Genomic DNA, 14,934 nt, shown 5'->3' with positions numbered 1-14,934 from the left:
GGATATTAACATTTTTGAAGCCGTAGTGTGGTGATCCTCACTTAGACATTGAAACAAAAAACACTCGTTTATTCGATATCGTATCACGCAGATGTTTTGATTGTTGCACTGTACTACTGGACCATGAGTATTATTGTCTCGAATAATGTTGACTATTTCCTCAAAAAAATTCAATCAGTCATATTAATTCATATGATAAAAATCACATAGCAACGAACTAGTATTTTTGAATATCAATGCAAGGTGAAAATATCCGTGTACAGGGTGGGCAAATAAGCGAGGTAAGCGGCTATATCTCAGGATCCACTCATCGTAGAGACTTGCGGTAATAGTAATTTACGTAACAAGTCCGGAAAATAGGGTTTTTTTGGACGAATAGACAAAATTCCAGGACTCGCTTACGCTCGTCCTGGAAGTCTGTGAGTCCAAAAAAACTATTTTCGGGCGTGTTGCGTACAATATTTTTTCGGCAACCATGTAAAATAACACTATCGCTGTTGCTTTCCATATTTTATTGCGATTGCGATCAAAAAACATGCAAATTTTTGACAACTAATTTCATATGAACTGTCAGCCGTTATCTCGGTTGTTATGGATTCTATGATTCTTTTCCGGCCTAGTCCGGGAAGTACGTACTTTCCGGACTAGGCCGGGAAATGCTACTTTCTCAGAGAAAAAGCGTCCGGGAAGTGAGCACTTCCCGGACGGTTGCCGAAAAAAAATTTTACCAAAAAAGTGAACAAGAGAACACACTAGAAATTGTTTTGAAGTTCATACCTCTACCGCAAGGGGGCGTAATAGCTACCGTCGAGTAGAAAAATGAATTTTACTCGAAAATGTTCCATATGAAGTTGAAGAAAAAATGTAATCACAGTAATCCTTGGAAAATTCTCTATCTTTTTAAATTATCACTTTTGATTTTACGACATCAAATGAGGGTAGGTGAAAGGGAAAAATCTGACTGATTGAAACGCCTGTAACTTCAGTTTGCCTCAACATTTTTGAGCAAATTAGATCTCGTCTGAAAGATAATATCTTGTTGATTTTGGACAAAATATACTCATGATAAATTTGTTTTTGCTGCTTTCGATAGGGGGCGCTAAGTCAGAAGTTCATTGTTTTGATCATTTTACTACGAAATTTCAAATGTAATGATAGGATTTTCTTAACAGAAATAGAAATTCCATCAAATTTGCATGAAAAAACCTGTCGGTTGCAAAGCGATCATTTCAGGCGTTCTGAAGTTTTGGCCGAAAGAAGATATTCTTGAACTGATGCACTGCGAAAAACCAAATTGTGTCTTCAGGTTCTGACAGAAATAGAAATTCCATCAAATTTGCATGAAAAAACCAAAAGGTCGCAAAGCAATAGCTTCAGGCATTCTGGAGTTATGGCCGAAAAAAGATATTCTTCATCTGATGCACTGAAAAACTAAATTGTGTCTTCTTTCGGCCATAACTCCAGAACGCCTGAAGTTATCGCTTTGCGACCTTTTGGTTTTTTCATGCAAATTTGATGGAATTTCTGTTTCTGTCAGAACCTAAAGACACAATTTGGTTTTTCGCAGTGCATCAGTTGAAGAATATCTTCTTTCGGCCAAAACTTCATAACGCCTGAAATTATCGCTTTGCGACCGACAGGGTTTTTCATGCAAATTTGATGGAATTTCTATTTCTTTTAAGAAAATTCTATCATTACATTTGAAATTTCGTAGTAAAATGAACAAAACAATGAACTTCTGACTTAGCGCCCCCTATCGAAAGCAGCAAAAACAAATTTATCATGAGTATATTTTGTCCTCAATCAACAAGATATTATCTTTCAGACGAGATCTAATTTGCTCAAAAATGTTGAGGCAAACTGAAGTTACAGGCGTTTCAATCAGTCAGATTTCTCCCTTTCACCTACCCTTATTTGATGTCGTAAAATCGAAAGTGACAATTTAAAAAGATAGAGAATTTTGCAAGGATTACTGTGATGATATTTTTTCTTCATCTTTATATGAAACATTTTCGAGTAAAATTAAATTTTCTACTCGGCGGTAGCTATTACGCCCCCTTGCGGTAGAGGTATGAACTTCGAAACAATTTCCAGTGTGTTCTCTTGTTCACTTTAGTAGTAAAATTTTTTACCGCAAGTCTCTACGATGAGTGGATCCTGAGATATAGCCGCTTACCTCACTTATTTGCCCACCCTGTACATGTGCTTTTGGTGAATTATTTTGTTACGTTTCAAACCATCAAAAACCTTCGGGATATTTGTCAAGAATATTTTTTCAATCAAATTACAGTTAGTTGTGAGAAATATCAATATGAATTTTTTTGTGAAAAACGAAAAGTTACCGAATTTATTTTTCATTCCCAAATTAAAAATATTCACTTTTCTCCATGTAGATTTTTGTTTGAGGAAATTATGTGAAAACACCATAGAAATCGGTGATTTTGTGGGTTGTGGTCCTTATACTGTGACTAGTGTAAATCACGGCCAAGGATAATTTAGGGAATTAAAAGAACTGGATAAAAATACGTATTCAATTTATTTCAACCCACTAAAAGAGTTGAAGAAGATTATAATTTGTCTAATCGATTCTTAGGGTCGCTGGACACTTGGGATGTTGCGGCTCGGTCGCAGGTAGTTTTTCGCCGGTCGTGAACAGATGTGAAAATCTTTTATCTTTTTGTTGTCGGTGCAAGTGTTGAACATATGTGGAAGTTGTAGTTTCTAGTAGACTTGTCTGAACTCTATTCCCTTATTCGCCCTGAAATGCCGGGTTTTATGGGCATTCAGGCTGTTTTGGCCCCGGTGCACACATCCGACTTTTGCAGTCACGACACCGTTGCTGTGTCGTACTTGCGGTCTGTGGTACAAAGAATCAAATGGGAGCATGCACACTACCCGCCGTGCCGTTGCGGCGTCGTAACTGCCATCATGCGAGCTGTGGTACAAACTACAAATAATCAAATGGTAACATGCACACTAGCGTACGACACCGCAACGGTGTCGCAACTGCAAAAGTCGGATGTGTGCACCGGGGCTTAGATTCGACCGTTCGCAACGCCTTTCTACGGATCCCTTAGGGGTGTGGCTTTGCTAATTCTAAGTTGTTACACCGAATTCTCCCGTCAATAGGATTTCCGTTCGAAATTCAACTTTCGGACTTATATTTTCGAGGGAATCGATAGATTCCCTCAATTTGTAAGAAAAAAATTCGTTTCGAACAGCCACGTGGTGGTGTTCCCTCTTAACAACGAAAACATGGGCTACTTTATTTTGTGCTAGAAAGGTTTTTGGCAACGATGAAAAACGATACACCTTTTTTATCTATGCCAAAAAGACAAATCGCAATATTCAATTAACATTCGAGACAATTTATCCATAGAACGCTCCTCTCGCCAAAGGGTCTCCGCTCCTTGGATCTCGTTGGTAAATCTGCCACTGGGTATATGTCGAGAAAAAAGATTGTTTTCGGACACCCTGTATGGTGAGATGTTTTGAAAGGATCTACCCTGAATAATATACTGATTCTAGGGGGAGTACTCCATATGATTTTTTTTTTCTAGGACGTACCGTTTGGCCCCCATTCTCTTAAAAAAAATGTTCAAAAACACGCTGTATTTCGTTTTCCGACGTCCAATATGGAAATTATTTTTTCCTAAACGTTGCATTGTTTCGGTTCGAAATGTGAAAAACTTCAAGAAACATTAGATTCTTAAAAAAAAAGAAAGGAATTCTGATATCAAAGTAAATGTGCCCCATAACTAGTGTTGCCAATTCTACCATTTTTTCATAGAATAAATGGACGTTTTTATTTTCAGGAAAAGAGAGATTTGATCACCGGTCTCAAAACAAGAACAAACGCGGGTCGACCAAACTGGGATAAGGTATTCAAACAAATTTTAGATCAGAAGAAAGGAAAAGTTACTGTATTTTACTGTGGTCCTGCTCAGTTGGCTAGAGTTTTAAGGGTAAAGTGTCACCAGTATGGATTTAGTTTCAGAAAAGAAGTTTTTTAAGTGTAATTGTGAATGCCTGACATGTATATTGAATAAATGAATGTATTTATCTGTATATCTGAATCGAGTGATTTTTATTGTAAAATATTTTGTGTCATATTTATCGATAAGGAAATAAAAAGTTCATATAATTGTGTATATTCATTTTATTGCGTATTCTTCTAGTTGATAAATTCTCAAAAAATTCACCAGCTGCAGAATAATCTATATCTTGTGAACTGCAATATTTAAGGAGGATAATATTTCTGGGATATGAACGTATCTAATTATAGTGATCACATTAGTAACATTACTACTTTTATTTATGGCGAAACAGCTTGTAAGAAGTTAAGGAGGATCCCAAAAGATCATACGGGGCCGTAACCCCACAAACCAACGCAGCAAATGCGAATATATCATAATTTTTTTTTATTAATAATTAATTAATATTAATCAATTTTTTTTATAATTTTGGTTATCGGTAGGTACTACCGATTACCAAACTATCAATCAATAATGAATTAGTAGGATCCAGGACCAGATGCGTAACGAATATTCGCATTTCCCGCGTTGATTTTTGGAAGCCTTAATACAACCAAATTAGCTATCTGCTTTGGAGTTAAAACATCTCTAAATATTTCTTCATTATCCTTCAACTCCTTTCAATGCTAATTTTTGAGCAGATTGATTGTCAATGAATAATTTGAACGAATCCAGACCTTCATTCAAATCTTAATACAATTTCCTTGAACATATCGTTTCTTTGGCAGTATCACTCATCGCCATATTTTCGGCTTCAGTGCTGCTCAGTGCAGGTCTCTTTTATTTGAAACATTTCCAGGAAATGGCTACAACCGCTAGCTTATAAGCGAAGCCCGTAAAAGATTTCCGATTCAGTTTATTGTATCCCCAATCTGCGCATCCACCAATTCCCAGGTGTCGTTTTCTTCGAATGAATACATTTCTTCGATCATAGCTTGGTTCCATCTGTGCTTATCTGGTTTTGATAGGGCTTCTTTGACGCTTATTGGTATATCATCTATATCAGTTTCACTTTTGCAAACGTAGGTGACGTAACTTCCAATCTCTTGTTTGGTATTCTGACTCTCTTCTTTAGGTTTTTTTTCAGGTATAATCACATCAGGACTGGTTATAATTCTGTTGACAGTAGCATTATATAATCTATATCCTTCAACGTTATCTCCAAATGCATCTAGTATCATTGTTTTAGATATCATATCACATTTCATTTCTGAAACATGAACCATACACTCACTGCTGAATATTCTGAGGTGATTAATATCTGGCTTTATACCATACCAGAGTTTGAATGGGGTTTTATACTTCTGCTTGTTTGATTTCCGACAGTTGCTTGTATTCCTTGAAATATTTAAATACTTCGTCCTTTGTCTTTAGGAAATAGACGTGGGTACACCTACTATAATCGTCTTTGAATAGAATGGAGTATCACAATCCTCCAATAGAGACTTGTTCCATCAGTCCACACTCCACACAGATCAGTGTGTATTACCTGCACTGGATTAGATTAATTAGATCTCTGGCCTTTGCCAGAGATCTAATTAGCTAGTGCTTAAAAGATAATTTTGCGTGTTTACCTTCATAACAAATCTGGCAAAATTTTCCTGGGCAATTACTTCGTTTTATGTGTAAACCTTCCACTGAATTGTGGTTTTGCATCGCCATTAGATCTTGTAAATTCAAATATGCTAATCTTCGGTGCCATATTTCATTCGATACTGTTAAGTGTTCTTGTGATGATCGTACTACAGTATTTCACCATTGTAAAGATGAACGCCATATTAACTTGAAAACATTCTGGGTAGAATTGGCAATGGCAACTACTTCACCGTTAATATTGGTAATCCTACAATTACTGAACGCACAAACATATTTCTTGTTTTCATCTGATTTTGAATTATCATTTGTTCCCTTATTCCCCTTGGAACATTTGTTCATATCTACTTATCTATGTTTGTTCATAAAATGACCAAAACATTTACATCGATAATATTTTACATGTTGAAATTGTTTTTTCTACTGTCTTTGTTTTTTTTTTGGTTGGCCATTTGAAAGTTTATTTTCTTGGCCTTTTTTTAAATGCAAATGCTGAAACACTTGATCTCACAGTATCTTCAATGTCATGTTTAATGGCTTGCTTTTGATGGTTTCTGTGGTTATTGACATGCCACCTTGTTCAATTGCCATTATCATCGGTTCATATTTTTCTGTCAGCCCAGCCAACAGCAATGAACTAATCCATTTTTCATCAATGAAAAAACCTGTCTTCCTAAGTTTTTGAACAGTTTCAACAACTTGAGTAACATACGATTCCATGCTTTCACAGCTCTCAAGATTAGACGAAATGATATTAAATTAATTTTTCTTATATAGCCTGTATCAGCATACATCGTTTTTAGAGTTTTCCATAAAGTCGTCGCTGTCTTCGTTTGTCGTATAAGTATGAACATATATTGAGGGGTCCCGGGTCGATGGTAAGCACTAACTTTGCTTGTGCCCTACTCTGAGCCCATAACCTATTGTAACGAATTCATTTAGGATGAATAACACTAGGTAGAATGAATCAAATGAGTTCAACAAGCTCAATTGAGTTTACCCAACATGGGTGTTTAACATGAACATAAACAGATGGCGTTAGATGTAGGTACTCAAAATAATGTTTAATAAATTTCAACAATTACTGGCCGTAGAATTTCTTGCCTAGGAATCCGATAATTGAATATTTGCTTGCCCCGTCCAAGGAGACGACAATTGACATCTGAAAGGGAGCAAATACCTATAGATTTCCCAATTTTTCTTCTCAATGCTTCCCAGCCGTGAGAAAAAGCGGGAAATTATACAAATGATTATTTGTTTCATTGCTACATTTGTCAGATAATGAAATATTACAATATAACAAGAGTTTTAAGAAACATTTTACGCACAAATAAAAAAAGTTATTTTCCGTGCGTAACAAAACCTAACTTTAATGTAAAACTAGAAAAATAGATAAATTATAAGACAGATTGATGAACTAAGATTCATGAAAAATCTTCATATCATCATCTGTTATAATATGCTGCACCAGTAATCATTATGATATATCAATAATAATAATCATTTGATAACAATTATATATTGCTCATATAAAATATCAAATGTAAAATGTAACTACATATATAAAAATATTTATCATTCTGTGGAAAACATATTTCACTCAATGGGATTATTGAACAAAGTTAAATTCACCATTTTCCAATTTCCGAATATATTCCTTACGACAATCCATATCTTCAACAGGTCTATTGTAAGGAGTCCATTTAGGTTCACCAATAAATAGCCTCTTGGCACGGATATAATTCTGAATAACAGTAATGAGTTGATCAACTAAATTAACGTCTTTCAAACCTTCGTTAAGTTACCTTTGTATCCAAAGTAAACCGATGATAGATTCCACTAGGAATTATAATCAAGTCTCCTGCTACTACTTCGATACGAACCCATTCATCATTTCTATCCCTAACATCAAAATAACCTGAACCATCAATAACTAAACGTATTTCTTCATCAGTGTGCAAGTGTTCTCGAAAAAAACTTTTTAATTTCTCTTCATAATTTTGCAAACAATCTTTAGAACAGGTAATTTCATCTTCGTAGGTGTAACCTCTTTCCTTTTTCAAATCTTCAAGTAGTTCATCTGAAGAGTAAGAATCAATATTTACCTGGAAAAATGTGGGTATACCAAAATAATATAATAATATATATATATAAAATAATACAAATTGCTAAAACTCTTTATTTTACCTTGTAATACTCCACTCCTGAAATATTATAAAGCTCTTTGAGTGAAATAAATTTCTGAGGAATTCTATGATTTTCCTCACGCTGATCTGAAATATTATTGTCCATATACCAAGCTCTCACCATTTTTCAGTGAATGCGAAAAATTGTTCAAAACTGATATTAAAAGATGCTGATATCAATCTTAGAACATTAATAATCTATCTATCTATATTCTAAGATATCAATAGTAATTTATTGTCATAAGAACTATTCAGAGATTCATTAGAACTACTATGAAGAAGGTGGATCAGATTAGAGATTTGGGGGTGATTTTCGACTCAAAACTGTCATTCGGTGCTCACATCGATACTCTCATTGCTTCTGCCGGTAGGTCTTTGGGTTTCCTTTGTAGGATTTGTAGGGATTTTAACAACGAGTCAGCTATGAAAGCAATATATTTTTCTTTTATTCACAGCAGAATCAATTTTGCCAGTATTATATGGAATCCTTATTATACTGTGCATAAGCAAAGGTTAGAGAGATTGCAAAATAGATTTATTAGATTCTTACATTACAAAATGACTGGTATTTACATCACTACAGGTATAAACCAAATAAGATCTCATTATCATATTGAACCATTAGAGCACCGAAGGATAAAATCGGATCTGATTTTCCTCTTCAAAACCGTGAATAACTTTTATGATTCACCCGACTTGATTTCCATGATACTTTATCACGTTCCTACGTCTACGAGAACATTTAGGAATAAAAAATTACTTGTTCACAGTAGATTCAATACGAATCTTGGCAGGAATTCGCCTATCGTGAGAATGTGTAGTTTATTTAATCAATATTGTAATGAATTAGACCCATTTAATGTAAATTTGAAATCATTTAAGCGGAGTATCAGAGAAATTTTCTTTCAGTGATTATTTTATTATTTTATGTTATGTTGCCACATATGTACACCATAGGATGTTGTTAAAATAATTTTTGTGTATTATGTATTAGAGGATACTTTTCTGGGAGTATTCCTGTTTGTATCCCGAAACTGAATAAATAAATAAATAAATAAAAATAAATCCCGATGCCGGCTCTACTCTTATGGCGAGAAAAACTGCGTAAGCAATGAGACACATTTGCAAAGACTAATGTTGCTATAATAACAACAGGGCATCTCCGCGTATTTTATTGCTCTTAATATTGAGGACAATTCATGTCTTGAGGCGGAATCTCGGTAATATCAAAATAGTTCACTTTCAATTAAGTGCAATTAGTTCAAATAGCTCCTATTTGAACTATTCACTCAATAGGTGTTTCACAAGGAATGAAATGATTCTAACATTATATTAATGATTATTATCAATGAATTACAATTTCCTTTGCGATTTATAATTATTAATAATTCACCTGAATTTTAAAATATTTGATATGCGCATATATTTATCGAGTATAACCTCAAATTACGAATGGCTTTCAACAATAACCTTCTTAAAAGATCTTGTTCTTTGGTGAAGGTTCTGGAGGATGTGTGGCAAGGGTATGCTATGGCTTTAATAAGTAATGAATAGATGTAATGTTTATAAAAAATTTCCAGCTTTAGCATTATGGCATCAAATAATAAAAGCTTAAAAATGGCTAAGAAAATTGGAACTCATAACGGTGTATTCCACTGTGACGAAGTTTTAGCGTGCTATATGTTGAAGAAATTACCCTTGTATAAAGATGCTGATATTGTGAGAACTAGAGATGAGGCAGTATGTTTAATTTTTTTTCAAAATGTTATATGAATGCCAGTAAAATAATATAACACGTCATATTAATTTCATTCTTTATACATATACTCTATACTCATTACAGATTCTATCTACTTGTGACATAGTGGTTGATGTGGGTGCAGTATATGATCCTGTGAAATGTCGATTTGATCATCACCAAAGAAATTTTGTTGAAACGTTATCATCCATTAGGCCAGATTTAGTAAAAAATAAGTTCATTAAGTAAATACTTTCAATAATTCTTAATGTATATTCTCTTTTTACGTTATGAATATTTTCAGATTGAGTTCAGCTGGCTTGGTCTATGCTCATTATGGTTTAGACGTTATATCAGAAATATGCAATTCTCATGATATAAGCTTAGATTCAGCTTCACTGATAAATCTGTTTGCTTATGTTTATGATATTTTTGTTGAAGAAATGGATGCTATTGATAATGGTGTAGCTATGTATCCTGAGGGAAAACCTTTATATAGAATCAATACTAATTTAAGTTCTAGAGTTGGAAGGTTAAATCCCAAATGGAATGAACCTGAAAGGAGCTCAAATATAGACAATTTGTTTCAAAAGGCTATGGCTTATGTTGGAGCTGAATTTGAAGAATGTATATTAGAGGTAATTAATTTCTTTGAAGGATGTCCGTTATCATTTTCTTTGTACTTTGAATAATCCCCTCGATTTCCTTTACACATTAATTTTGAGCTAGAAACAGTTCAAAATGATAATATTCAACTCACTTACAATGAATCTGTCCCTAAATTCACTTCTTGCTCTTCTGTAAACACGATAACTATCAAATAGAAAGATCTAGATACTAACTAATACTGCAGTTAAGTTGATTAATGTTGACATTCCGACTGGAATTCTGTTAATATTGAAATTTTGTTTTGTTATAATCCGAGAACTTACGATGATGACATTATAAATCATATAACATCTACAGAGAACTGATCAGAATGCTCCTGATATTATACCACCCTCTCTAAGGATGTAAATTTGATTTTCATTAAGAATAGTTTTTATTTCTCTATAGAAGTCAATGATTTAATTTTGTGAATTATAATATTTATCTGATAAAGCAATTTTTCGAGGGGGTAATCACTCCGTGAAAAAGATACACCGATTTCGGAAATCATGAAGATTTCGGGGGATTTCGGAGGATTTCGAGGGATTTCGGGGATTTCGGAGAATTTCGGGGATTTCGGAGGATTTCGGGCGATTTTGGATGATTTCTTTATTAAAAATACGTGAATAATCGTTTAATGTCTGTGTTTTGATAAATGAACTTAATTTCACGGCATTCAGACAATTTTTCAATTCAGAAAAATTACATCCTCGAGCGGGACTCGAACCCAGAACCTCCCAACTCAAACTCGAACTAGTTATTCGGAGGTTGTGGTTCGAGTCCCGCTGGAGGAGGTACTTTTTTCCAAATTTAAAAATTGTTTGAATGCCGTAAAATTAATTTTATTTATAAAAAAATATTGCATCTTTGGAAATGTTGAACAAATAATACAAAATTTTAGATTTTCAACTCCTAACAAAAACAATATTATAGCAAATGCTCTATTTGTCAAATTGGTAATTTTGATAATTCGTAAATTTCATAGCAATATTTGAATCACCACCGAGATCCCAACAAATAACTGATAACTACATATTTCAAATTTCAATTCTCAGTATGTTTTCAGCATAGAAAATGACCACAAAATTTTTCCGAGGAATTCATAATTCGTCTTTGAGCATATTTTTTTCCTGTTTTTTATTGTTGTGAATGAATTATTTCATATATTAGCATATTCTTACCATCTTATAGACGTTCACTGTGTTTTGAGAAGATTTTATATTCATTCGCGATTTTCACGAGATACCTCTATCCTGAATAAATCAAATTTTTCGAACTTTTTCCAATTTCAAAAGTTCATAAAAAAAGAATGTTAGATGTGACAACTTTGAATGATACCGTATATTAAAGCAAAAATTTATGCTCTTTTTGAAAATCTAAACAATTCATTTCGATTCATTTCAAATTCGAAATACAAAGTAATATTTTTAACCTGAACACTTTAAATGGGATATTGAAGTAATTAATATCTCTGACTCAATCTCGGTATGTGTCAATAACATCCCAAATTTCTATAAATTCCACCGACAAGTTTGGTTATTATTTTGATTTCATTATTTCCATGAATATGAAAATCCCCATGTGCTTTCCAAGGAAAGACAGAAATTGATTTTTTTCCGTCGATCCGTACTCACCTAGCCCTACTCTACCTCTTATATTTATTCAATTCTTTTTTTTTTTAATAAGAGTATGTACAATTACTTCCGGGACACCCTGTATATTCAGCTCGACCCCGATCTCCTTTGTATCGTCAAATTCAATGACCGCTTAGTTTCGAAATCCAAAACAATTTCTTCATCAGCATCTCTATCAGAGCTCATTGAAATCATAAATTTCAAATTTGCCTTTTTCCTCGTCTATAGGTACACACTCTTCCAAATACTTCCACTTGATTAACTCAAGAAAAGAAAATCGTGCTAAAACTGTTACCTAACCTCTGAATATGTAACATAACAAACGTCAGTGCCTTAGCCACTGCGCACACTCCATTGATTGCGAGAAATGTGATTTCGACGGCGCGGCGATTGCGAGATTTCGACAGCGATTGCGGGATTTCGACAGCGATTTCGTGATTTCGGTAGCGATTTCGTGATTTCGGTAGCGATTTCGGGATTTCGGAGATGATTTCGTGATTTCGGTGGCGATTTCGGGATTTCGGATGATGATTTCGGGATTTCGTGTTTCAGAATTACATCGATTTCGGAAGTGGTTACCCCCTCGCAATTTTTATAATTGGGATAACTCGTTCTCAATGTTTATAAGTTAGATGGATTTCTTGTTTTTGTTTTGTACAGCAAATTTTGGGAAAGTAATAGTATTATTATTAAAGGCAGCAACAGTATGGTGGCCAGCTAGGGAAATAGTTAAAAAATCTATCAAAGGAAGGCATGAAGTACATCCTTCTGGGGAAATATTTCTTCTAGAGGAAAGGTGTTCTTGGAAAGATCACTTATATGCAGTTGAAGAAGAGCTTGGAATTGAAGGGGAATTGAAATTTGTAATTTTCAGTGATATATCTGGGAGTTGGAGAGTGCAAGGGATTCCAGTACAACCTGACAGTTTTATTTGCAGGTATAGTCTAATCGTTTCACTTAGTGATAATCATTGTTTATGTTGTATGAAGAGTATATACATATCTTCTGGTAACATTCAATTCGATTTCATTAAATAGTATTCAAATTTCCTTGAAATTACTTTATTCCACCTCTGTTCATATTTTAATTGAAAAATGTTAAATAAAATGAAAGAGCTTTTCTATGATTTATTACGGTATATCTTTAAAATTGTAAATTTATTCAGGACCTGAGAAATTTAATACTTTCATGGAATTTTGCATTGTATTTGAGATTTTTTGGTTGAAATCAATCTTAATTAAGTATTTTTTCAGAGTTTTTCTTCATAGAAGTTGGAGAGGTGTAAGAGATGAAGATTTATCAGTATTGTCAGGTATTGAAGGATGTGTTTTTTGTCATTCTACTGGTTTTATTGGAGGTAACAAAACTAAAGAAGGAGCTCTTGAAATGGCCGTCAGGAGCTTGAATGCATCTACTGCCGATAAGGAGTAATCTATAATTAGAATTAAGTTTAATTAATTCGGTGAATTAAAGGTTCTCAACAGTTGATATCTTTTAATTAATTCCTATCTAAAGACAAGGTTCACCTGCTATAAATACTTATAAATTATTCATAATACTATGAGTTATTTTTTTTTAAATTTCATACAGAAATAGACGCACTATTTTGAGCCAATTATTGATAAATAACTTAAGAGAAAATAACTATAAGTATAACAAAAAATCTAATTGAGATAACTACGGTTCAAATAATACATGAACTGAATCTGTCAACGTCAAAATTGTTTCTGAATTAGTTCATAATATCATTGCTCACATGTTTAAGCCTATCCTTCTAGATTTTTGTTAGGTGCCACTCGAATTTAAACATGAACAGAAATTCAGTACAATTGTGTATCAAATGAGAAATGTTTTGAACCCATGAAATTCCATCTCAAACACATTATAGATTAGAAGAATTAATTAGCGGATTCACACAAGACAAAAACTATTATGTTCAAAAGGTACAGAATAAAAACGTCAAAAATTAGTGAAAGTACACTAAGAAACTATAGTTCCATGATATAAAATTATTATTAAACAAATTGTCCAATATCATGTACTCCCATCCCAAATCATGAATATTAATAGATCACATTTTAGTAGAACTATAAAGCAAGAACTCGAAGAGAAGATTCAGACAAGTCCATAGAATAATTATTGATATTTTTTTTTTCCTTTAATTGGGAAAGTCCTACAGCACCAGCTCCAAGGATTATCGATTTTAAGGGTCGCTGGCCACTTCTCGTTGCGGCTCGGTCGCAGGTACTTTTCGTCGGTATCGGGATCAGATCGGATGTGAAAATCTTCAAACTCCTCGTTGTCGGTGCAAATGTTGCACATATTTATTTATTTAATATATACAATGTTCTACAGGTTTAAACCCAACTACAGAACAAAGAACATATGAAATACACTAATATTACATATTCTGAGAAAAAAAAACGATAACAAAAATGCTCAGTCAGCCAAAATAATGTGATCTGATATTTAAAATGGAACAATTAAAAATATCCAAGTGAGAACTTATAATATTACAGGCATCACACATTCGTTCGAGGTGTCGGCATATAAAATGTATTTCTAACTCTAGAAGCTGGTCTTGGAATAGCAAAATTTAGTTTTTCGAGAATGCAAGGACCTTTAATGACACCGTTTATTATTTTGTGAGTAAATACAACTGAATGACATTCTCGTCGACATTTCAAACTATTCATGCAGTGTCTGCTCAAAAGCAGGTTCTGAGGAAAACCGATAAGCGGGTAGACACCATCTGCTCTATATGAAAAAAGTTTTAGACAACGCCGCTGCACAGACTCAACTCTCTCAATATGGACCTGGTAGCAAGGAGACCATATTATAGACGCGTATTCTAATTTTGATCTGACAAATGCATAATAAAGGGTCTTTAATGTGACTGTGTCAGAAAAATCGCGAGAGATTCGCGCTATGAGCCCGTACATCCCATTCGCAGCAGACAAGGTAGCATCAATGTGTGGCACAAACGAAAGTCTGGAATCAAAATTCACTCCTAAATCAGTTAACACCGATGGACGCTGGAGAACTTTGGAAGCTATTGTGTAATCAAAACGAATAGTATTTTTATTTTGCGTAAATGTCAT

The 14,934-nt window shown here is 33.8% G+C and overlaps 3 protein-coding genes across 8 annotated transcripts in view; 2 read left to right on the top strand and 1 right to left on the bottom strand.

The window, feature by feature from the left end:
- Positions 1-4,149, top strand: part of LOC123671480 (NADPH oxidase 5) — a 187,211-nt gene extending 183,062 nt beyond the window's left edge. For all 6 annotated transcript variants that reach the window (XM_045605351.1, XM_045605348.1, XM_045605347.1 and 3 more), the window contains one exon: positions 3,816-4,149. In XM_045605351.1, coding sequence (XP_045461307.1) covers positions 3,816-4,013 — 198 coding nt within the window. In that variant the 3' untranslated portion in view covers positions 4,014-4,149. The remainder of the gene's footprint in view (positions 1-3,815) is intronic.
- A 2,981-nt stretch (positions 4,150-7,130) lies between these two features.
- Positions 7,131-8,014, bottom strand: LOC123671479 (1,2-dihydroxy-3-keto-5-methylthiopentene dioxygenase). The gene is made up of 3 exons (XM_045605346.1): positions 7,815-8,014; positions 7,433-7,732; positions 7,131-7,371 (listed from the first exon to the last, which is right to left on the bottom strand). Exons 1-3 carry the CDS (start codon positions 7,935-7,937, stop codon positions 7,237-7,239), a joined length of 558 nt encoding a protein of 185 aa, XP_045461302.1. The 5' UTR covers positions 7,938-8,014; the 3' UTR covers positions 7,131-7,236.
- Positions 8,015-9,076: 1,062 nt separating this feature from the next.
- Positions 9,077-13,319, top strand: LOC123671478 (MYG1 protein). Its single transcript, XM_045605345.1, has 6 exons — positions 9,077-9,336; positions 9,394-9,553; positions 9,657-9,796; positions 9,856-10,189; positions 12,529-12,770; positions 13,087-13,319. The coding sequence occupies exons 1-6, from the start codon at positions 9,266-9,268 to the stop codon at positions 13,262-13,264; spliced, it is 1,125 nt and encodes a 374-aa protein (XP_045461301.1). The 5' UTR covers positions 9,077-9,265; the 3' UTR covers positions 13,265-13,319.
- Positions 13,320-14,934: the final 1,615 nt, after the last annotated feature.

This window comes from Harmonia axyridis, chromosome 1 (genome assembly GCF_914767665.1).
Source record: "Harmonia axyridis chromosome 1, icHarAxyr1.1, whole genome shotgun sequence".
NCBI lineage: Eukaryota > Metazoa > Arthropoda > Insecta > Coleoptera > Coccinellidae > Harmonia > Harmonia axyridis.
The sequence above is the reverse complement of the archived record's forward strand: the minus strand, read 5'-3'. Positions and strand labels throughout refer to the sequence as shown.